General features: G+C 41.7%; 3 protein-coding genes across 3 annotated transcripts in view; 1 reads left to right on the forward strand and 2 right to left on the reverse strand.

The window, feature by feature from the left end:
- cfap61 (cilia and flagella associated protein 61) overlaps window positions 1-14,757 on the reverse strand; it is a 30,054-nt gene extending 15,297 nt beyond the window's left edge. Inside the window, exons 1-16 of the mRNA XM_072362887.1 lie at window positions 14,752-14,757; window positions 14,648-14,703; window positions 14,306-14,443; window positions 13,563-13,713; window positions 13,331-13,407; window positions 13,179-13,246; window positions 12,968-13,088; window positions 12,278-12,410; window positions 11,415-11,543; window positions 10,773-10,864; window positions 9,879-9,918; window positions 8,941-9,077; window positions 7,462-7,588; window positions 6,075-6,152; window positions 5,385-5,591; window positions 4,720-4,848 (exon numbers count right to left, since the gene is read on the reverse strand). Coding sequence (XP_072218988.1) covers window positions 4,720-4,848; window positions 5,385-5,591; window positions 6,075-6,152; window positions 7,462-7,588; window positions 8,941-9,077; window positions 9,879-9,918; window positions 10,773-10,864; window positions 11,415-11,543; window positions 12,278-12,410; window positions 12,968-13,088; window positions 13,179-13,246; window positions 13,331-13,407; window positions 13,563-13,713; window positions 14,306-14,443; window positions 14,648-14,703; window positions 14,752-14,757 — 1,689 coding nt within the window. The remainder of the gene's footprint in view (window positions 1-4,719; window positions 4,849-5,384; window positions 5,592-6,074; window positions 6,153-7,461; window positions 7,589-8,940; window positions 9,078-9,878; window positions 9,919-10,772; window positions 10,865-11,414; window positions 11,544-12,277; window positions 12,411-12,967; window positions 13,089-13,178; window positions 13,247-13,330; window positions 13,408-13,562; window positions 13,714-14,305; window positions 14,444-14,647; window positions 14,704-14,751) is intronic.
- crnkl1 (crooked neck pre-mRNA splicing factor 1) lies at window positions 14,742-21,907 on the forward strand. The gene is made up of 14 exons (XM_072361810.1): window positions 14,742-14,918; window positions 15,921-16,073; window positions 16,276-16,367; window positions 16,489-16,647; window positions 17,174-17,340; window positions 17,905-18,083; window positions 18,177-18,347; window positions 18,871-19,062; window positions 19,230-19,289; window positions 19,364-19,444; window positions 19,589-19,828; window positions 20,331-20,432; window positions 20,687-20,935; window positions 21,353-21,907. Exons 1-14 carry the CDS (start codon window positions 14,871-14,873, stop codon window positions 21,731-21,733), a joined length of 2,274 nt encoding a protein of 757 aa, XP_072217911.1. The 5' UTR covers window positions 14,742-14,870; the 3' UTR covers window positions 21,734-21,907.
- naa20 (N-alpha-acetyltransferase 20, NatB catalytic subunit) lies at window positions 21,830-24,602 on the reverse strand. Its single transcript, XM_072361811.1, has 6 exons — window positions 24,489-24,602; window positions 24,048-24,072; window positions 23,559-23,649; window positions 23,254-23,389; window positions 22,971-23,116; window positions 21,830-22,343 (listed from the first exon to the last, which is right to left on the reverse strand). Exons 1-6 carry the CDS (start codon window positions 24,539-24,541, stop codon window positions 22,258-22,260), a joined length of 537 nt encoding a protein of 178 aa, XP_072217912.1. The 5' UTR covers window positions 24,542-24,602; the 3' UTR covers window positions 21,830-22,257.

A 24,602-nucleotide genomic window follows, 5' to 3' on the forward strand; every position in this document is an offset into this window, starting at 1 on the left:
GATGCACCGACGCACCAGACGTGTTACGTCATCAACCGGACCGACCAATCACAGCGAATTACAGGCAGTGACGCGCTTTCTTACCCGCCTCCTTGTTTGTGTCGTAGCAAGCTTTAGGTAGAATCAAATCTTCTCTAAAGGATGAGTACACAGCTAGCAGAGAGAGATGGGAAGCGGTAGCTACATGGAGAGCTCTGGCTGAAAGCCAAACGGAGGAGTTGGTCGCTAACAAAAATTCCACCTCCATTATATGGAATTCGTAACTGATCGAGCGCAAGCAAATGTAATTTGCAAAGCTGCCCAGCCGAAAATACTTCTGCAACACTTTGTTTTTCACTTTTCAATTTAAGATTGTGATCAAATCGAAATTGTGATTTTACTTTGAAAAAAAATCGTGATATGATATTTTTGCCATGTCGCCCAAACTTATCTAAACCTCATTTCCCATTTTATCTGTGGACTAACTATAGAATTCTCCATTTACTTCCATTTTGTATGACATATATTGGTTTTCTTGTTTATTTGTTGCAGGTGCATAAAAAGCTTTTTTATTTAAAACTTTCACTCTTACTTTGTGGCGTGAGCCTTCTCTGAATTATGGAAACAACACACGAACGGTAACTTTTATCGTTGTTGTTTGGCTTAGTCGTGTCGATCTGTGGTCTATCTCTTTCTCGTGGTCTATCAAAGACAGCAGCAACAACTACAGCTTCAGATTCAGACAGGGTGGAAACACAGGGATCAGATGTGTGACCTGACAGTTGAGGAACACTTTTCTACAATAATTACAGAAGTGTCCCACAGGAGAGTCGAACACAGCGGTCTAATTTCCCGATTCTGCCTGCGCCACTCATCTGTGGTCCTCTCCCTGTGATCTGAGGCAGCTAATGTCTCCTTCATTTACTATAATTAGGCAGATTGGCCAACAATGCACCTTGTTGGATGAAAACCGCATCTAGCAAAAAAAAAAAGTGTGTGGTGGGGGGGGGACCCAAGGGTGGAATTAACCTTTGTGTGGTATTCAAATCATTCCACCAGGACCTGTGAACTCGACATCTGGCACATACAGAAATGTTCTGGCACAGGGTTTGACAATGGCAGGAAAATAAAAGAGACTATTTTAAATGATATAGAGCAATATACACCATATTGTGATGATAATATTTAAAATAAAGAGTACTGCATCTGTGTTAATGGAGATAAATTGTGCGTTTTATCCTGAAAGTCAGCAGAACTATTTTATTTATAGATTTCTGTGGGATAACTGTCCTCAACTAGCAAAACTTCCCTTTTTAACCCGTTACTAATATGCTTCAGACTTTGTGACAGGGACTATGTTTTCCAAACTCTAACCAAGTAGTTTTTCATTCCTAAACCAAAGTGTTTTGTGTTTAATGTCTGAATCTCACCGGGGTTTTTGCTGCCTGAACCTAACCAAAGTGTTTTGTGTTTAATGGCTGAATCTCACCGGGGTTTTTGCTGCCTGAACCTAACCAAAGTGTTTTGTGTTTAATGCCTGAATCTCACCGGGGTTTTTGCTGCCTGAACCTAAGCAAAGTGTTTTGTGTTTAATGGCTGAATCTCGCCGGGGTTTTTGCTGCCTGAACCTAACCAAAGTGTTTTGTGTTTAATGCCTGAATCTCACCGGGGTTTTTGCTGCCTGAACCTAAGCAAAGTGTTTTGTGTTTAATGCCTGAATCTCACCGGGGTTTTTGCTGCCTGAACCTAACCAAAGTGTTTTGTGTTTAATGGCTGAATCTCACCGGGGTTTTTGCTGCCTGAACCTAACCAAAGTGTTTTGTGTTTAATGCCTGAATCTCACCAGGGTTTTTGCTGCCTGAACCTAACCAAAGTGTTTTGTGTTTAATGGCTGAATCTCACCGGGGTTTTTGCTGCCTGAACCTAACCAAAGTGTTTTGTGTTTAATGGCTGAATCTCATCGGGGTTTTTGCTGCCTGAACATAACCAAAGTGTTTTGTGTTTAATGGCTGAATCTCACTGGGGTTTTTGCTGCCTGAACCTAACCAAAGTGTTTTGTGTTTAATGGCTTTAATGCCTGAATCTCACCGGGGGTTTTGCTGCCTGAACCTAACCAAAGTGTTTTGTGTTTAATGGCTGAATCTCACCGGGGTTTTTGCTGCCTGAACCTAACCAAAGTGTTTTGTGTTTAATGGCTGAATCTCATCGGGGTTTTTGCTGCCTGAACATAACCAAAGTGTTTTGTGTTTAATGCCTGAATCTCACCGGGGTTTTTGCTGCCTGAACCTAACCAAAGTGTTTTGTGTTTAATGGCTGAATCTCAATGGGGTTTTGCTGCCTGAACCTAAGCAAAGTGTTTTGTGTTTAATGCCTGAATCTCACCGGGGTTTTTGCTGCCTGAACCTAACCAAAGTGTTTTGTGTTTAATGCCTGAATCTCACCGGGGTTTTTGCTGCCTGAACCTAACCAATCAGTGAAAGGGAAACTCAAACAGTTATGTCTAAAAGGTTTATGGCTCAAGTCTGTGGCAAACATTAGCAGACAAGTCAACTATGTAATAGTGTTTGATAAGAAGCTTCCCCTCACAGAACCAAGTGTGACCCACAGCTGAAGAGAAAGAGAGTAGAGAACCATCAACATTCAGTTTATGCAGATCAAAACTACCAATAACTATGTTCAAAGAATATGTGACCTCTGGTTGAAGATGCCGACTGTTCTGTAAAACAAATGTTTTATAGTCCTAACCCAAACAGGAAGTCATAAAAGTGTTGAGTGTATTAACCCTTTATTGCCCACCCTAAGAAAAAAAAAAGCAAATATTTCTCTTGATTTGTTATTTTCCTTTGGGCAATAATAACGAGAATCATTTTCACAAATGATTGGGTGCTACTTAATAGTATATAGATTTGAAAAAAGTATGGCCTAATATACGAACTAAACATGAAATAGTCATGTTGGTCTCAGACATGAGTTTCATGCAGATGATTGAATTTGCTGCACTCATGAGGATTTTGCAGCTTGTTAAAGGAAACATCAGAGAATGAGATCTGCTTTGATCTCTTAACTTTACAGGATGCCATTATGGTATATAAAACTGAGCTGAATGGGTCGTATTTAAGGCTGTGAACAAGTCACCTACATGGCTGTTTGATTGGAGGACTTCTTGGTAATTTGGGATAGATTCAGCAACGTATTTCGCTTTTATAAACAACAGTTAAATGTTTTCTATTGTGAGAGTAAAGCTAGATTGGATCGATGCTGGGAAGCAGCAATTCCTCATTCCATCTGTTGTCTTAAAGCGAGACAACAGTGACCTTTCAGATTGGGATGCTGATATATATTCTAAAGCTCCATATTTGTTACTGCATGCTGGCAAACTAAATGCCTGGATGCATCAATCTGAATACTGCAGGAATTAGGCAGATGTGGTAATCAGAGGAACAAAGCTCCCTTCTCATCTGCATGTGAGGTGGAGCAGGTGCAGCAGCTCTTATCACACTGGAGATTCCTCACCTTTCCTGCACACAATGACCATGGCGCTGTGTAATATGATCCTGTATTGACAGAGAGGGAACAGGTGCTTTAAATTTGATTAATCATCCTGAGACCAACATCATGAGGAGGAGGAGGAGGAGGAGGCTGAGACAAAGCTCGGAGGCGAAGCTCTTATCTGCACAGCAGCTTAGAAATCATGACCGAGTTGAGGGGGTGACGTGTTCTGGGTCTGATGGAGTGAAATGAACATGTGAGTGTACACAGGGACGCCTCGGTTCAAAGCACAGGACATTAGAATAAATCTGAGCCGCATGAAGATCAGCACAGCTGGAAAGATTTAAGGGGCATTGTCTGAATTTAAACAAAAAGAGGCAACAAAAAGCTGATTTTATGAAATCAGCTCTCAGTTAAACTATAACTAATTAACCTGAAAGACAGACAGTTAAAGACACACTCAGGGTTGAAGTATAAACAGCATTTTGAGACTCTAATTGAACAATTTACAGCTGTTCCAAACACTTAATCACCTTTCAACATCCTTAAAGGCTGAGGGGAAGCCTACCTTTGACTTGCTTTCCAGAGAATTTATTTTAAACGTAACTTTTTACAGATAGCAAACGGATGCAACTCTCATTGCACATTTTTAAATTCCCTGATATCTGGACCTGTCTTTAACTGAAAACCTGTTCTTACATTCTGCCCACAGTGCTGAGCGAAGTTCAAGTTCCCAGAGACATAAAGAACTTTCTTTATCCACTAGAATAACAGACAGTCTGCCGTCAAAAGAGCCCAATCTCAAGATTATGGAGCCAGTCTGGATTATGTAAAGGAATAAAAACAACCTGCAGTGTTTTACAGGGAACCGTGTGCTGCTTCACAGGTGGAGGGATGTAAAGTTTGATTGGATATAAATTATTGGTTTCATGCTATTCTTCTCTTGTATGAGCTTAACTGGTAAATAAAATCTTTGTTTTTTTAATAAAACTGTAAAATGAAGTCTTGAAAAGCAGGAAGAAACGTGTTAAAATGCTGTTTGTTTTCATGTTCATTCCACTATACATTGTCTTTTATCACCTGTAAATATCTGTGGGTTTTTTCCACACCTTTGTGTGCGTTCAATCCTTTTCCTTTTGAAACAGCACCTTCTACTGGTCACACATTCACCCTGCTGTGTTCCTCCTGCTAGGCCCTCAGCTAATCTACATTCCCTGGCAGGCAGCTTCATCCAGCTGCCGCTGTGCCCACCTGGTCCTCTGTGAGACGCCTGGATGGAGCGTTGATGCCAAGCTCCTCCAGCGGGTAGATGATCTGCCGACGCGGGCGGACAGGGACCGCACACTTCAGGACAAAATTCAGAGAGTGCATGCAGGAACTCTGAGCACAGAAGAAGAGAGCACAGTGAGCTCAGAGGGAGATGAAACAGCTTTTGTTTTGAGGGTCAGGGGTAATATGGTGATTATGAGGCCCTGCCAGCAGGTAGAAAACAACAGGCTTCATCCTCTGACTGAACTGAGGCAATTCTCTGGACATATTCTGCCATTTTTCTGTTTGCACATCATCATCTCCCAGTCTGGTGCTTGTTTGGGGAAGGTAATTAACAGAGGAAGTGGAGGCCTCTACACGTTGAGGAAATGTTGTCTTATGCTGTGGAGAGCTGGCAGCACCATCCACACCTGCTGCCACGACCCTCAGGACAGCATGCTGAGCATTGAGCTCTGTAAAAAATGTCCTGTTGAGAGCTGCAACACGTTAGATGAACAAAACTGTCTCTCATTAGGTGAGACTGGCTCAACAAAGAGCTGACACCTGTATCTCAGATTTTATAAGACCAAGGTGGCCCTGAACAGAAATCCGTTCTGCTCACTTATTGTGCCTGAGCAGACGTGTTGTGAAGGGCCCTGTGCACTCACCTCTTGGCTGTGATGGGGAGGGTAGAGTTTGTAGTACAGGCAGGACTTGTGAGTGAGCCGCAGGACCTCCTTAAACATGTGCTTGGTGAAGGACTGAAAGGAGGGTTTGAGGACGAAGTGGCGTATGTGAGCGTGCTCCTCATAGCGATGATGGCTGAAATAGATGAAGTTCTCGATGTTGTAGTGGGCACGAAGATACTCAATGTCCTGAGAATGACAGATTCACATCACTTCTATGTGACAGACGATTGGATTTTTCTATTTTCTGATTCATTTTGTGCAATAAAAAATACAGAATTCTAATCTTATTTTACAGGCAACATTTTCCATGCACATCACAGCTGTTTTTAATAGTATTCTGCATGTGATTATTATCTGAGTTTATCAGATTGGGTGAAAATGCCAAAGTGTTGAGCTTACAGAGCCATCACATCTTTAAATAACTCCTCTAATTTAGAGTTAAACTTCAATAAAGCAGGAGGCTGGGGCACTGATTTAAAACCTGTTGCAGTGGAGACAAAGAGCAGCTCTTTGTGGGACTGTGACCAATGGCTGAGTATTAAAACTGGGATTCAAGTGTAAATGTTAAAGGGTCCGTTGGGAACTTTAAAAGCCAATAAGGCTTTTATTCATTTTAAAAAGGAAATGATATTTCAGTGGTGCATAAAAGGCCGACTGTGACACGTTTACCTGCTCGTTGCGGATGATAAGTACGCCCACGACTCGACTGTCCATCTGAGCGACGAAGGCCTGCAGCGGCACCGCATTCTGAGGAAACGGACACTTTTACACGTGTGCACCACACTGAAAGTGCGCTTTTCCTGCTCCTGCTGAATCCAGGGCCATGAATACACATGAAGTGGCTGCATCCTCATTTGAGGAGTAATTATCGGTTTTGGAGCTGCGGCGGTGACAGCTGGGGTGTCAGTCAGAGAGGTAAATCCGTTCAACTGAATTCTCACCAATCTGTTCCCTGGCATACGCACCGTTCCTCATTACTCCAAGACAATCCTCGGACTGATCCACTTAAACCGAATGCTCCACAATAATCACAATCTTATATTTAAAGTTAAAGAGAGCAACAGGCGTAGCAAACATAAGATTTTTGGTTGAATATCACTACTTGTGTCATATTTTCATATTGTAGCTAAATCTGAATTTTTTTTTTAGCTACAACTAAATAAAATGTATTTATTTTTTTAGACATTTATAATCAGTGTTGATTTAGTTCCTCTTTAGACACACGTCTTACTTCATAATAATGTATTTTTAGCATATTTTGTCCTTGTACAATTGTACAAACCTGTTTTTATGAGAATATTGATCACATATAATAAAGTAAGCACTGTTTTACACTGCTTCAGTTAAATGGTTTCAGGTCTTAAAGACAACATGTCATCATTTTTGTGCCTCTCTCTTTCTGTAATATGTTATCTTGTGCCTGCAAAGTCCACACCAACGGGAGTTATTCTCCCCCACCGCTCTCAAATTGCATGACAGGCCTTGTTTGTCCTCCTGCCTTTTTCTACTTGAGTTAATGACATCACCATGAAACATATTTGCACAAAGCCTGACGAGCACCTGGTCTGGCACATCACAAAGAATAAGCAGCTGCATTGAACAGAAAGGTCCAATAGTGGTGAAAAACACCTCTAAAGAGCTTACTATCTTTGGAAAGCTGGAGCAAGAGGAACTCTGGTCTTATCTCTCTTTGTAGCAGCCTTTTACCCAAAGAAAGTGGTTGATGGAGAATAGCTTGGAGGTCGGCTTGCTCTGTACTGAACAGTCGGTACTCAAGGGCACTAATATGCATACATCGAAGAAAATTGCGACTATATCAAGGGTTAGAAATTAAATTAAAAGAAAGGAAAATAAACTGAATATGACAAAAATGTATGTGAACCATTAAAGCCTGTAAACCAAGTCTAGCTGAGTCCTACAAGGACTTGTGAGTAAGCAGGATTTGCTAGAATTCAGTTGTATTTAAGACACTCAAGAGCTTATTACTTGTTAAACCAAATGCATTTGATTTCATTGACAGCGACTGAGATTTCTATCTGCATTAGTGTGCACTGACCAGATCACTGCGTGTGCTGTAGAAGGAGTCCAGGTCCTGCAGAAGGGACTTGTTCTGGTTCAGATCCTTCACCAGCTCAGAGACCGCAGGCCGGTCCGCAACCACAGCTTGCCTCACCTCCAAATTCCTGCGAAGAACATCGGACCTGAAGGCAACACTGATCCACAAAGATGCTACGTGTTCATGTTATGATGTAAATCAGCATAATCGCTGTGAACACATGACCCTGCAGGTTATTATCTGTACTTTAAGCTCATATGAAACTCTGTTTCTGCACTTGAGCATCTTCATGGTCCGGATTCATGGTCCATGGATCATTTTTTAAATGACTGCATGAGAGGTGACTTATTCTACGTTGTTTTTGAAGGCAAGGAAAGGCAAGTTTATTTGTGTGGCACAATTCAACAGCAAGGTGATTCAAAGTGCTTTACAGAGACATTAAAACAGAAGAAATAAAAAGCAGGATTTAGAATTTAAGCAAAAGAAAGAAATAAGAACAATAGATAAAATCAGGAGTTAAAATATGATTCCGTTTTGAAACTCAAGCTTATTCAAAAGCAGCTGAAAATAGATGTTTCTTCAGCCTGGACTTAAATCCTGAGAGTTTCAGCTGATCTGAGGCTTTCTGGGAGTTTGTTCCAGACATGTGGAGCATAGAAGCTGAATGCAGCTTCTCCAGGTCTGGTTCTGACTCTGGGAACTGATAAAGAACCGGATCCAGATGACCTGAGGGGTCTGGGAGGTTCACAGTGGGTCAGGAGGTCACTGATGTATTTTGGACCATTCAGAGCTTTATGGACCAGCATCAGAACCTTAAAGTCTATCCTCTGATGGACCAGCATCAGAACTTTAAAGTCCATCCTCTGATGGACCAGCATCAGAACTTTAAAGTCTATCCTCTGATGGAGCAGCAGCAGAACTTTAAAGTCTATCCTCTGATGGACCAGCATCAGAACTTTAAAGTCTATCCTCTGATGGACCAGCATCAGAACTTTAAAGTCTATCCTCTGATGGACCGGCATCAGAACTTTAAAGTCTATCCTCTGATGGAGCAGCAGCAGAACTTTAAAGTCTATCCTCTGATGGAGCAGCAGCAGAACTTTAAAGTCTATCCTCTGATGGAGCAGCAGCAGAACTTTAAAGTCTATCCTCTGATGGACCAGCATCAGAACTTTAAAGTCTATCCTCTGATGGACCGGCATCAGAACTTTAAAGTCTATCCTCTGATGGACCAGCATCAGAACTTTAAAGTCTATCCTCTGATGGACCGGCAGCCGGTGGAAAGACCTCACAGCTGGACTGATGTGCTCCACTTCTTTGGTCTCAGTAGGACTCCAGCAGCTGAGTTCTGGATGAGCTGCAGGTGTCTGACTGACTTTTTAAAGATGCTTTTACAATAATCAAACCTCCTAAAGATGAATGCATGGACCGGTTCTTCCAGGTCCTGCTGAGACATCAGATCTTTTTGGATTGACCCACCTGAGTCCCGTGATGTCAAAGATGTATACTTCATGGAGCAGTGAGCTGGTGGGACCCGACCGAACGTGGGCAAAGTTCTGCAACAAGGGAAACTTCGGCTGCACAGTGGGAAGAGTCATGATGCAGTACTTGTAGTCCTGAGAGACACAAGGACGACACATAACAACACAAAACTGGATACGAATCCTAGAAAAGTTACTCGAGGAAGCCAGACAAGCTATTGTAGGCCTTCGTCTTCTTTTCTAGCTGAAGATATTCTTCATTACACTGTCTGGATGTTTGGGTTTTGTTTGTTTGACTTTCATAAAAGATCCGACTGAACAAAGCTTGTGTTTTACATCTCCTTCTTCCACAGAACAAACGTGAATTTAAGAGACTTTACAAGCAATTTAGATTAAAGCAAGCAGAGGAAGAATAAAAAAATAATTAATTCATTAAAAAATATTCTGAAGATAACTCATAATAATCTACGCAATATCGATACAAGTAGAAATAATTAATTAATAAGACTAAGAATACATAATGAATGCTATAATAAAAAAATACTAAAGAAAAGTAAAAGAGTTTTTAGTTTATGTTCTTCTTCCATTATCTGGAAGGCTGATCCAGAGCAGTTTGGAGCATCATGAAAAGTTTTTGTTTTAGCTAAAAGAGCCAAAAGATCAAAAATAAAAAATAAATCCCCTGAAGTTTGTGCACAGTACTTTGAATTAAGTCGGGTCATAAGGTATTTGTAGCACCGAAGTCAGTTTGCATGTTAAGAGAACAGAGAAATAAACTGGATTTCCCTCCTGATGTGATGAAAAAATCCTTTTTTCATATTGAAACATTCCAGAGACGCACAAGAATCTATTTTTCTTCTTAAATACAAACAATAAAAACCTTCTTTTTTACGGTCAGACATCATTAAAAACACAACACGCTAACTTGATACTCACAGAGAAATATTGGAACATATATGGGATAAATTCCGCTGATCTGTAAGAGAACAAAACACCAAAATAAGTGCAGTGAAAAAGTGTGGAGGAACAACTGGCCAAGCAATCTGCCCGCTGTTTTCAGCTCAACTTGTCGCCTTCAACTTTCTGTCACTTTAAGCACGGCTCTCATTAATAACATGCTCATTCTCTGCAGGGGGCAACTCGACTCCATATTCGGTAACAGCTGGGAGGTGAGTCGCTGGTGAGAAAAACTCAGCGGGAGCCAACTAACAGTCACTCCCTGCTTTAACACAGCATATGACTGATGCAGCTCTGGATAGATGCCACAAGCTCTGCCAAGTCACTGCCCAAAGATGCACCAAAGTGAGAAAAACATTTTAATTACAAATATGGAGTACTTCAAATGTCCATTTCTGAAAAAACTACGACACCTTTTACAATGTTACACCTTTAGATGTTCTAAATGTTGTGAATCCTCGATGCATCTTCCAGGAAAACGCTCTATCCACCTGGGATCAGATCCTCTGTTAGTGTCAGGGCTGAACAGACATGGCTGCAGTCACACGTGTAAATGATGCTCCTAGTTGTGACCTGTAAGCTATTCTTTAGCTTAGCCAACGTGTGAGAGGTTTTTGGTCAAGTGCGAATAGTTATAAACCCACCTGACAAGCAGCATTTTAAGTGTTGGACAGGAGAGACCCAGGGCCAACCCTAATATTCTACTGTTCACTCAGAAACTAATGAGCCTTCTGGGTGACAAATGGTCTAAATCAGAGAAAAGAAGTCGAGTGTTCTTTGACTCAGACATTTAGGATTAACCATTAACCCTTTATCTTTTCATCTGAAGTGATAGCTATCAGCGTCATTGTTGTTTCATTTTGGAAATCTTACCTTGTTTCATACTTCTTGTCCATGAATAGATAATTAATACAGAAAGCGTTGGATTTCCCTGACAGTGCTCCAGTTAACTGTGTCTCCTCCTGCTGACATGAGAGCATCAGAGAGAACAAACAGAGCCAGATAAGCAACAAAAAACATCTTAGAATATCTCCATAAACGTGATTCACTTGGATACAACACGATATAATGTACAACACCGAAGGTTTCAGGCTCTTCTCCTCCAGTTATCTCCACAGAAAACTGTGCCCTGTTTGACATTTCTACAACCCACATGCAGACCATTGTTGCACTGCATGATGATTAATTCGGGCCCCTGTTACAGGCTTGTTTGACTCATTGTACAGTGAATGTGTCTTTGAAGTCAAATGCAGCAGAAAGTTGATCTCACAGTAGTAAAACACACTATTTTAGGAGTTCTTTGATTTGAGTTTATTCTAATAATTCGTGAAATGCTCAAGCACTGATCCATGGAACACACCCTGAGCCACTTTAGAGGGGAAGTGAAATGCCTTCTCTGTATTACAGTGAATTAAAAGATAATCTGATGTGAGGCGTAACAGTTACCTCTGGTGAGGTGGACGTTTGAGTTTGTCTCTGCTCATCTTCATCTCCACTTTGCTGAAGCTGAGCTGCAGGTTCTTCGTGCTTCTGTTGTTGCTCAATGTTCAAACCATCAAACTCGCTGACATCATAGTTACTGCAGAGCTTCTTCATATCAACCTTAGCAGTAGCAGTGATGAAGCCAACGACAACTCCATCATCCTGTGGAGAAAAATGGGTTAATCAGCAGAGAAAGCTTAGTGCTCATCATCCACAGAGACTGAACTTGTCCCAGCAGTCAGTCTGGAGAATAAAGTGTCTTAGTGTGAGCTGCATTTTGTAGACTGATAAATTATCTCTGCAAAGTGAACTGCAGAAAGACACATTTTGTATCATGAGTTTACACTAAATTTGGCACATTTGAAGTTAGCTTTACAAAGAACAGCTGATAAAACATCCCAGAGACACCCTAAAGTGGTTCATGGAGTCTTAATTTGAGGATTTAATTCAATCATTTGATTTGCTTAATGATAGCAATCAAACAACCAAACCCTCTGGCACAATGAAGGATTGTTCACTGGGTGCTCAGAATAATCAGACAAAAAGCCCAAAATGCTTCAGATGTCTAAACACAGGATGTTCAGTGAGAGCATGTCTTGGCCAAGTATCAGCTCGTATCTGCCATATGCTGCCATGAACACATGTCAGTGTGCCTGACGGGAGAGGGGCGGTCTGTTGTCTCCCAGGTCCCGAGGAAACGAACCCCAGCGGGGTGTCTGAATTCAGTCAAAGAATCATCAGCAAGCTGCTACCACACCATTTTTAGACAGGACCGGTGGAACACAAGACAAATGTCTCACATGAGAATACACACCTGAAAGAGATGCTGACATCTGCTGATGGTCACCTCTCTGAGCGACAGAAATGAGATCAGTGAGAAAGAAGTTGGAACGAACCTCACAAACAGCAACAAGAAGGTGCTCATTCTGGGACTCAATGACGTCTACGATATGGTACGGCCGGTCTGTGAGAGACAACAGATCTGACTGCTCCTCAATTATAGGCAAAATGTCATCGTGATCCTCCACCCTGGAACACAGAAAAACAGCTTTGTGTTAATGCAATAAAGCCTTTACTCTAAATGAAGTCATTGTCACTAATTGCTGTAAAACTTTTGGCGATTTTGTATCTATTTCACTGTAGTTCACAATATCTGTAAGGTTCAGTTAAAAATGTATCCATCTTATGTAGATTAATGGAATTAAATGGAACCGAGAGTCAAAACTAGCAACAGGTTAGTAAAACAATTATATCAGGAGCTGGAGGAGACCAAATGTGAGCTAAAGGGGAGAGTAAATCCCGGGTGTACATTCATATAGTAGAAAAATATTTAAGTTGATGATAATGTCTGTCTGTGGGAACAGTGGGAAGGTAAAAAGATGAGAGCAATGTGAGACTATTCCGCCCCCTAGTGGGCATAAAGTTAATCAATGCAGGGTAAAGGAGTGTGTTATCCTGTTTCTAATGGATTATTATACTAATGGAGTATTATACAATAAAATACATTCTATATCCATTTATGATTTCCTACTCCTGTCGCCGGTGTTTTACCTGGCCAAACACCGCATGAGCAGGGCTGAACTCACCTGGCGAGACGGATATAAAGTTGTGGACAGTGTTCGTCTCTGTGGCAGATCAATGCCAAGCACTGAGGCCCGGGGTCAGTCTGACGTGTCAATGGCTCAAATATCTTATCCAAGGCTGGATCTTCACACACACACACACACACACTGAGTCTCTTCAAAAAATATTGAATGAAATGATGAATTTAATATGGATGCTGAAGTGGTACGTCACCTAAATCACCAATGTTTGGGCTAATCAGGCAGATGTGTTCAAGTTCAGCAACATAATTGAAGACAGTTCTGTAAAAAAATGGAAATTAATGATCAGTTTGCAGACTGTGTGGAACGTTGCTGTTAAACAGTTAAAGACAAGTGTTTTCAGACCTCATTATCTCCTTTGCACAAGCTGAGGCAAAGCTTGTCTGTGCCACAAAAAGGTGGAGGAACAGCGTGTTCAGAGGCTGCACAGAGAAGATGTAGCCATTAGTTCACTGATCAAAGAAGTGGCTTTCCATCAGATTAAAACTGCAAAAAGAAAGTCTTGGTATCACTTCATGTTTGTTCGGTTGGGATCAAAGATTCGTGTGGTGTTGTATATTGAAAAATGAATACACACTGTGCATTTTTCAGTGTTGAAGTGTTTGTGCAGGAAAGGTTCCCATTGAGCCTGATCCACCAAGTCTCCAATGGGATAATCAGAGAAGGAGGCATGAGCCAGGATGTCGTCCTTTTCATTGGCCACAGTCACGGCCATGTTTACTTTCTCTCTGAACAGTAGAGGAGACGAAAATAAGAGTTATATCTACATAGTATTAAAACTTGCAGGATTTATAGAAAAATAGGTCATAATAAATAGGTAGCAGTCAATTTCAATTTACTCCTATGATTTAGAAATAAGTGAGGGGGGAGTTGTCTGCACCTAAAATCTAAAAACATGGTCCCTCTCCAATGTAAACAATGACTTGTGCTGAGATGCAGGAGCCTACTCTGGGTGACAAAAGGAGAGTGTCTGTAAATATCAGCATGATTACATGCACAGCTGAGTGGAGCTGCAGTTACAGCTCAACCAGCCATTAAACTGGACCACTGGACTGGTCCTTGTCCCAGTATACATGTGTGAGAGGGTAATAGAGTTATGTCCAAAGCTGCCACGTGAACCCTTCTTTATTTCTGCCTCAGCAAGTATTTGGAAAACTATAAAGAAGTGGATGTAGTAACATACATCTTGGTGTGTTTTTATTTTAAAATCCACCTTTAGAATCCACTTAAAATCCATTTTCCATTTTTATAATACACCTTAAGGTGGTCTTAGGTCTGAGGTCTAATATCAAAACATGAAAAAGGTGATATTTATCTCACAGACTACGGATGACATCGAGCTTTCCAAAAACCCCCTGCGTTGAGGAGCTTATGAGGCCATCTATCCCTGGAGCATCAGCCGATTCACTTCTTCTTATGATTACAGTCTCTTCGTGGCCGTCGGCTGACGTTAACGTCCTGATCCTTATCAGATTTTATTGGAAACGCAAAACAACAGTGATATTAGACCACTACACAATGGATTTCCAACGTCAGCTAGTAAAATAATTACTCATATGATAATAATTTATCAAGAAAAAAATTAAACTAATCTTACATGCTTGATCCTCGTTGTTTGTGGGTGAAAATAATAAATAATATTCTATTTTAACTCCCCAATACAGCAACTTTTCATCGGAGTCTATGCCAACGGAAAAACTGTTACTATAGCAACAAAACTGCGAGACCGCAGGGGTTCATGGGAAACCGCAAGGTATTGTGGGTACTGTCATGGTGGCTCGTACTGAATGGGAGCGAAACGTTTTTGTCGCCTTTTAGCTGTAGTAGCTATTGGAACTCTTTAAGTTAATTTTCTAAAGAAAATTTGGTCAAACTTATCGGCATCATGGCCTCCACCGCTGCGGGAAAACAGCGGATACCGAAGGTGGCGAAGGTGAGTAAAACAAATGCAATATCAAAGCTACACGCTAAATGTCTTCAAGCTAATGCTAACAGGAGCGCAAAACTTTAAGGGATCAAAGTTGTGCAGAGTCGCTTGATAGTTCTCCTGTCTGAATATACCCAAGTCCAGATATTAAATTTGTAACTTTTAAGTCTGATAATATGTGTTTATGAAAAATACTTTATGTGGTTAGTGTAACGCAAACCTTACAAGCAAGTTAACCTCTCGTGTCAATGCCAATTGAAAGCTGCTGTTTTCATGATGTTCTACTTTTTGTGTTTCCGTTTTTTTTTATAGTTAACTTGCAGTGTTCAGAAAGTTTTTTGGAGTTAAAAGTATTGTTACACATTAGTTTTTTTACTCTATAATGTAACCTTAAACCTGCTGGACGTCTCACTCTATTAAAAAGTCGTGAGAGATCTGGGTGTAAAATGCATCTAGATTTGTTAGACAGCAAGAAAAGCATCAACGAGCCCCTCAAATCGACCCAAAATATCTGAACGCTGCTTCGGTGGAATGAGTTGACATAGGATTAGTCCTGGTTTCTGAGCTAGCAATCAGAAACCTCATTTTACACGTCAGAACTTGGATTGTTTTGAAGTGTTTTACATTCCCAAACTTCATATGATGATGTGGCATGTGTTTATAATGTACTTTATAATGATTTCGACCCATCGTCGGGTTACAGGTTGTATCATGAGCTTGAATTATTAAAAAAACCCTTCCAGATGTGTATATATCACACACTATTCATCCTCAGAAACCAAGTTACTATGCTCATATAAAGAATAATTAAGGAAGTGTTTTATTGATTAGTTTTACATCTGGTGAATACAACAGTTATAAGTTATGATGAATAAGACGAGGACATTTACGGTGATGTTGAATAAAATAAATTATTTCTGAAACAAAACACAGTAAGACACAAAGACTATTACAAAATGATGCTATCGACTGGTGCCACATTATAAATGATTTTGTGTTGTGTTTTAGGTGAAGAATAAAGCTCCTGCAGAGGTGCAAATCACTGCTGAGCAGCTGCTCAGAGAAGCCAAAGAGAGGGAGCTCGAACTTCTGCCACCGCCACCAAAACAGAAGATCACTGACCAGGAGGAGCTGAATGATTATAAACTGAGGAAAAGAAAGGTGTGTTTAACCCTAGTATTTTCCAAATGAAGCGTTGAGATTTAGTTGTAATTTGTCTTCCCTTTGCATTGAGCTGATTAAGCGTTGAGTTGATCAGAAATTCATTCTCATGTCCAGTTTAATAAAAGAAAATAAACTATTTTCTGATAGCAAACATTCAGCTTTTAGTTTCTGAACTGTGTGTCAATATGTTTCTCTGAAGGCATTTGAGGACAACATCAGAAAGAATCGCACCGTCATCAGTAACTGGATTAAATACGCACAATGGGAGGAGAGCTTGAAGGAGATACAGAGGTATTTTGCTTTGTTAAATACCTTTAGTTTATTTTTGCAACAATGTTTTGATTTTTTTTTTTAATGAATGAGACTTTTCAGCTAAATTGAACCCAGACACATCTGTCCTGTCTTGTTTCAGGGCTCGGTCCATTTACGAGCGAGCGCTGGATGTCGATCACCGCAACATAACGCTGTGGCTGAAGTATGCCGAGATGGAGATGAAGAGCCGCCAGGTGAACCACGCCCGCAACATCTGGGACAGAGCCATCACCATCCTCCCACGAGTCAACCAGTTCTGGTACGATCACAGTCACTTCCTGGTTAATGTTCTGTGATGCTGTAACACCGGACTGGTGCTTTCACACATGTGGGAAATGTTTCTGACACATTGTTGTCTGTGTCATTGTCGTTCGTTATGATTTTACTCCTTCTGTTTGGTTTTGATGGTTAAATTTGTCCTGAAAAAGTCAACATGAGTTGCAATTTTGAGAAAACAGTTTATTCATTCTCAGAATTATTTCTGATTTCTTTATTTTATTGGACAACCAATAACTACACCTCTACATGCTTACTTTGATTGAATCGCATCTGTAGTTGTTGCTAAATTTCTGAGCTTACAGACAAAAAATGTTGGAGAAAGAAATTGGAAGTATTGACAGTTTTTATTAGATTGAATTGTTTAGAACTTGATACTTCTGCCTACTCCGGACAGCGTGAAACCTTGATTAGCCTAATATGTATGTGGTTGTAGAGCATCAGGATAGCTTGTTCCCACCAAAGAGTAGTTGAAACATTTCCTGTTTGTATGTTGGTCGTCTCTCCAGGTACAAGTACACCTACATGGAGGAGATGTTGGGGAACGTCGCCGGCTGCAGGCTGGCCTTTGAGCGTTGGATGGAGTGGGAGCCTGAAGAACAGGCCTGGCACTCGTACATCAACTTTGAGCTGCGCTACAAGGAAGTGGACAAAGCCCGCACCATTTATGAGAGATATATCCTTTTTTTGCCCCCACAGAAGAGCATTTGATTCACAGGAAACAGTACAGATGTTACTCAGTGACTTCATGTGTTTCCGCAGGCAGAAGATTGTCTGATGATGACAGATGATGGTCTTTTAGCAAAGAATGTTGATCATTTGGTTATTTCGAGAGGAAACGAGTACCTCAGCTATTGATTAATTTGTGAATTATGTTCTAACTTGTTTCGTCTAAAGTTTGGATCAGAGCCCGGAGGGATGTGTGCCAAACCGATTTAATTCAGATCACAAGATTTATCACTTTCATGGAAGTGGTTCAGTTAATTTTTCAAAAGAAAAAAGAGTAAATCAAACATTTTCACCAATAATTAACTGCCACAAGAGTTAAAATGATGGTTTTACCATTTCACCTTTTTGTAACACAGTATTAATGAAAGGTAATATGTCAACTTCACCGTCTGGTTCAGCGCATCATGCAGACGGCTGTTTTATAGCAGATGCTTTGTTCCGTGTCCAGTCCTCTCCAGTGCTGTCTTCTTCAGCCTTTCTGTCATGTAAGAGTTCCTTGACTCCTCTGCACTTGTCATCGTTCACCCCGAAGTGAAGAACTGGATCAAGTACGCTCGCTTCGAGGAGAAGCACGGCTACATTGCTCACAGCAGGAAGGTGTTCGAGAGGGCGGTGGAGTTTTTCGGAGAGGAGTATGTGAATGAAAACCTCTTTGTCGCCTTTGCCCGGTTCGAGGAAACCCAGAAGGAGGCAAGTAGTTTTTTATAAAGGCTTCCTCAGATTTTTAAATCCACGTTTTAGGCATTAAAGAGTGATTTCTTGGGTTTTCCTGTTTCTGAACAGTTTGAGCGTGTTCGGGTCATCTATAAGTACGCTTTGGACAGAATCCCAAAGCACCAGGCGCAGGAGCTCTTCAAGAACTACACCATGTTTGAGAAGAAGTTCGGAGACCGAAGGGGGATCGAGGATGTGATTGTCAACAAAAGAAGATTCCAGTATGAAGAGGAAGTCAAGGTAACAGCTGTGCTGGAACGGGTTCTGGATATATGCGGAAAATGAGGAAATTACAGGTCGGAACAAAAAAAATCAGCCATTCTGGAGAGTTATTTGGAATGATGACGGATCTGCTGTAAAAACATCAGCTCAGTGAACGAAAACTTGACAAAAAAACCCAGATATTCTAGTTTTTGTGGGTTTTTTATGTTCATTTTATTTAAATCGAACAGAATTATTTCCTGAGAAGGAGACGGTTCTTCATGAAGATCTCAAACTGATCTCAGAGCCCAATTTGCTGAAATGTCTTTAAAAATAATAGTATAATTGTTCCACTTTAGCGTGTTGTGAGCCTGTTTAACCCAATAACACGTGAGCCTCTGTTTGAAAAGGCGTTTCTGGAGAGCTTAACTTCGCTTTGACTTTAAGGAATAAACTCTGTGACCCACTGGTTCTGTACAGTAATAATAAGTAAATAAATCTCCAAACCCGGCTGGTGAATTTGAGGTTTTCCTGCTCATGTTTATCTCCCGTTTCCATCCAGGCAAACCCACACAACTATGACGCTTGGTTTGATTACCTCCGCCTGGTGGAGAGCGACACAGACACAGACACGGTCAGAGAGGTTTACGAGAGAGCCATCGCCAACACCCCCCCCATCCAGGAGAAGAGACACTGGAGACGATACATCTACCTGTGGATCAACTACGCTCTGTACGAGGAGCTGGAGGTCAAGGTCGGTCCTTTATCCACCCTCATCCTACCCCAAAAGGGCATCCAGGAGATAATCGGCGTGTTTTCTGCTGCTCAGCGGGAACATTTTGAGCTGAAGTCGTATTCTGTAGCAACAGATATCATCTGCTTGAAAGGACAAAGAAGTATAACGGTGTCTTTCTTTGGCAGGATCCTGAGAGAACGAGGCAGGTTTACCAGGCATGTCTGGATCTGATTCCTCACAAGAAGGTACATTTTAAAGACAGCATACAGTGTCAGTCTCTCTGCTGTTACCAGCTAATAGCAACTTTCTTTCCTTTCAGTTCACGTTTGCAAAGATTTGGCTGCTCTTCGCTCAGTTTGAGATTCGACAGAAGAACCTGCAGGGAGCCAGAAGGACCATGGTGAGAGTCCAGTGTTTCCTTCTGAATGAATCTGTAGTAATCTGCAGGTTTAATGGAGATTTGACTGCTGATATTATTCATTAAGAGTCCATCAAATGAAGCGGTCTGTGTCTGCTCTCCACGAATCGTTCTTTCTTTTCTCAGGGCACAGCTATCGGGAAGTGTCCGAAGAACAAACTGCTGAAAGGCTACATCGAGCTGGAGCTGCAGCTGCGAGAGTTCGACCGCTGCAGGAAGCTGTACGAGAAATACCTCGAGTTCAGTCCGGAAAACTGCACCACCTGGATCAAGTTCGCTGAGCTGGAGACCATACTTGGAGACGTGGACAGAGCTCGCGCCATCTTTGAACTCGCCATCGGACAGCCGCGGCTGGACATGCCCGAGGTATTGATCCGCACACGCTGAACGGTTTTCACCCACCTGTGGAAGAAGTAGGATAGATTCAAAGGAGCCGTATTCACCTGGATACGCTCCTCCTTCCCCTCCCTCCGTCCTCCTGGCTGGATCACGATCCTTTAAACTCATGAAAACTTACATTGTCGTCATTTTGGAGCTTCAAAATAATGAGAAAATGACAGCTGACCATGAGTTTCAGGTCTTTAAATGTGGCTTTTTTAATACTAATTGTTTCAGTTAAAGTAACGGGACAAGCCAAAGGTCGCGATAGTAGCTGAGAGCACTTCACAGTATCTTCTGTTCAGTCTGCAGTACTAATATTTATATCAGGATGATGTCACAGAATAGAAATAAAAGGGTGAATATGAAAAAACATCTGATCTGAAAGTGAACATTAAAGTTAAATGTGTCCTAATTTCAGCTGAAATGTATTTGGGTTTCATCCCATCTTCCATATTTCAGTGGCTCTGTTCGTCTGTTATCTTCACAGGTTCTGTGGAAGTCCTACATCGACTTTGAGATCGAGCAAGAAGAATTTGAAAACACGAGAAACCTTTACAAGAGGCTTCTGCAGCGCACGCAACACGTCAAGGTAACAGCTGCTCTGCCCCTGTCTCCGGTGGAAAAGCTGCATTTATTTACAGATTCCAGGTGTTGGAAACATGAAGCTTCATTTCATATGTTTGTGAGATGGTAAAACAGCCAAATTCATTCGGCAACACGAGTTAAACACATTTCTTTTTACGAAACACAAACCGCTTTGAAAGGGACTCTTAAAACATGATGCATTTTACACCGTAAACGAGCCAGAAACCACAGTCCATTCATCGCCTTCTCATCCTGTAGGTTTGGATCAGTTATGCTAAGTTTGAGCTGTCCATCGACGGACCGGACCGGCTGCAGAAGTGCCGGCAGATCTACGAGGAGGCCAACAAGGGCATGCGGAACTGCGAGGAGAAGGAGGAGCGGCTGATGCTGCTGGAGTCCTGGAGGGACTTTGAGAGGGAGTTCGGCTCCGACGGCACCATGGAGCGAGTCAGGAAGCTGCTGCCAGAGAAGGTGAAGAAGAGGAGGAAGCTGACGGCGGAGGACGGGGTAAGAACTGAGACTCATGCTGCCAAATGCAAGATGACATGCTGCCTGATTTCTGTTGTTTGGTGGCATGTTCTGCCCAAAGAGTGTCGTTTTCCTTCTTAAGTCAAACGTGTTTGGATATGAATCATCATTTCTGGAAATCTTTGCATTTTAGAACACAAATGAGCTGTTTCAGACAGATTCTTCCAGATTTTAGAGCTTGGTTTTCTTTGAGTCGGGCTGTTTCCTGTGGAGGACTTTAACGTTTGGGAGGAGATGCTGCTTTTCTCTGCTGTTCCAGCTGTGTGCATGAACTCTGTTGTGTGGAACTTTTTAGCTTTGACTTGGATAAAACATCTCAGAAAGTGTTGCTAATCAGTAAAAATTCATTATTTGATCTCAGATGCTTAATTATAAGCCCGTGTTGTTTCCCATCAGTCGGACGCAGGCTGGGAGGAGTACTACGACTACATCTTCCCAGAGGACGCCGCCAACCAGCCTAACCTCAAGCTGCTCGCCATGGCCAAGATGTGGAAGAAGCAGCAGGTCATCGACGACATCGACATCTCTCCAGAAAAAAGTCCGATGGTTGAAGAGGGGCCGTCGGCATCGTCCGAGGAGTCTGAAGATCCTTCTGAAAAGCAGCCGGGGAAGGAGTCCGACAGAAACACTGTTAGCGAGACGGAGAACGCGGACAACGACCGAGACGACAGCGGCGGCAGCAGCAGCAGCGAGAGCGACAGTGACCCTGCTGCTGATGCTGCTGCTGCTGGAAAGAAGAAGCAGGAGAAAAGGAGCAGTGAGGAGGACAAAGATTAGTTTCCACTCGTCCTGATTTTCTACACTTTTTTTCTTGTCTTTAAACAATGAAAGCTGTTCATGAGCCGTCTCCATCGCTGTCATTCACACATTCACTCAGACTCACTGATTGATTTATTTCTAAACAAAGTGTTCATTGAGAATTTCCAGGAAAATTAAAATTTTTCAACCGATTTGCAACATTTTGTACAGTCAGTGGCTCTCTGGGCGTGAAGCACGAGGAAGGGAAAGCAGCCTGGGTGACGGATAAAGTCTGTACAGTGTCACTGTGCAGGAGCCGAATCACAACACATCACTTCTGATTATCAGGAGTCAGAGAGCTGCTGCCGTTCCATGTCCTCTGGGCTGCCATTCGATGTCCTCTGGGCTGCTATTCCATGTCCTCTGGGCTGCCATTCGATGTCCTCTGGGCTGCTATTCGATGTCCTCTGGGCTGCCATTCGATGTCCTCTGGGCTGCCATTCGATGTCCTCTGGGCTGCCATTCAATGTCCTCTGGGCTGCCATTCGATGTCCTCTGGGCTGCTATTCGATGTCTTCTGGTCTGACTGGATGCGGCAGCGGGATGATCGACTTCTTCTCTGTGTCTCTGGACAGAGCTTTTCTCATATCTGCAGGAAGACAGAAACAAATGGGTTTAAAGCTGTCAGAATGACCTGCAGAGCTGCGCTCTCTTTGGCAGATCTGAGCAACAGGCTCCCACAGAAAGATGCCACGTGTTTCCTCAGTTCCAGCTGTTACATTTCATTAGATGTGATTAGGATGAACTGCTTCTGGAAGTTTGGGGTCACAGTGGAGGAAATGCTGCCCAACAAATACAAATAATTATGAAACAAAGCTAAAAACCAGAGCAGCTCCAGTCTGTGGCAGCTTTTTTTTTAACATTTCTTATGTGTTTTTAGTCTTGCTTTTCATCAGATCCTCTGATTTTCTGCTTACAGTCGCAGCTTTCCTCATCCAATCATAGCAGGTCGTGCTGCTTTGCTCATCTCAGCTCATTCAACCGGACATTGACCGTTGTGCTCATGAACAGTAAGGACTTCCTAAAACAACACATTTTACAAGCTCTTGGGGAGAATGAACTCGAAACGACAAAATGTCAATAAATATGAGCTGAAGATCAGCGATGCTTATTATTCTGCTTCTTGTTAACCTTTACACCTGTTTTTTACAAGTAAAAACCTTTAAAAACAGTTGGCTGTTGTGTAAATTCCAGTCTGGGCGCCACTCAGTCGTACCGTAAGCGTCTTCATCGGGCTCGCCATTGCTGGCTGAGTAATACTCGATCACCGTCCTGTAGACGCTGTAGCCCAGACGCTTATACATGTTCACTGCCACTTGGTTGGAAACCCGCACAAACAGGTCCACAAAGAATCCTCCCTTCCTGTAAGACAAATGGCAGCATTTACTGCTTCACCTTCTCAGTTTGCTGCTAGTTACCGGAGACATTGTCTGACATTTCTGATGTAAACGCCACAGTACCGTCAGAAGCTCTGGATACAGATGTTCAAAGACACAAACCTCTCTGAGATTTCCTCCAGCATCTCCATCAGTTTGGCAGCGAGGCCGAGTCTTCTGAACTCCGGTGCAACGGACAGAGCTGTGACGTGACCATGCCACTCCTCCCGCGCCACAGATCCTTCCGCCTTCCCCATTACTGCGAGAAAATAGTGCGAAAAGATCAACAAAGTTAGTTTTTCTGAAGCTTTTTAAGCTCAGTGCTTCAACATATTAATTTTGAAGTAAAATAACAGACACCACGTTTGAGAACAAAGTCAAATTAACATTCTTATCATTAGATATTGTGATAAAACGGGAGGACTTACTGTATCCCATCAGTTCACCACCAGGAGCTTCAGCAACAATGAAGTACTCAGGCCAGTGAGCAAGGTACTGGAGGTAAAATGGGATCCCATACTGGAGGTTAAAGGTTAAAGACAACTACACACTCCTATTACATATGTTATACTTTCCCCTGAGAGTTATCATTAAGGGAGAATTTATTGTTTGATTAGTCAAACCAAATCAAATTCACTTATAAATCACATTTAAAACACAGTTGACCAAAATGCTGCACAGAACAAACATGTAAAAGCAACAAAAACTTTTAACAAAAATGAATCAATAAAAAAATAATGCTATGGTTAAATGTAGTTTAAGGTCCAGCATCAAAAGAAAAAAAGTTAGCTGTAAAAGAGCACCAGTAAGAATGATAAAATCACTCTAATTTGCCATTTGGTGTTGTATATTTTCATTAATTTAAATATAATTCAATCAAATCAATGAGGAAATTAATATTATAGTTTTAAGGATACAGTTTCAGTCAAAGGATCCAGATTTCTGTTGGAGAAAAACACACAAATAAGCGTAAACTGATTAATTGACCCATATATTTCAGTATGCGTCGTATGAAGAGACAAATAGCGCAAAATAACACATTTTCTATGTTCCTTCTACGAATATTGAAGTAGAGACAAACAAAAATCTAACAAAACATTATCTGTATTTTCTTTTAAGTACACGGGACAATTCGGCATAACTTTCTGACCAGAACGGCTGATTTATGTGTACAATGACACATAAACGTTGTCCTGTATTGCAGGACTTCTTTACCATCACAAGAAGTCTATGTGCATGCTAACGTTGCCTAGCACCGAGGCACGAGCCGTGGACCCACATGTCATAAAAACTCCGGAGATCTGAGCAATAACGTTGAACATAAGTTATGTGTTCAAAACCGACAAGATTTCACTCACATATTGTTGAATTTAAATAGATCATCGCAAGTAAACGGCCGTAGAGTTGTCATTTTAGCTTACTGCTGCTGTAGCTTCTCAACCCAACAGAGTAAAAGAAGAGCAGGTCACTTT

This window comes from Leuresthes tenuis, unplaced genomic scaffold (assembly GCF_036924035.1).
Source record: "Leuresthes tenuis unplaced genomic scaffold, fLeuTen1.0.hap1 SCAF_13, whole genome shotgun sequence".
Lineage (NCBI taxonomy): Eukaryota > Metazoa > Chordata > Actinopteri > Atheriniformes > Atherinopsidae > Leuresthes > Leuresthes tenuis.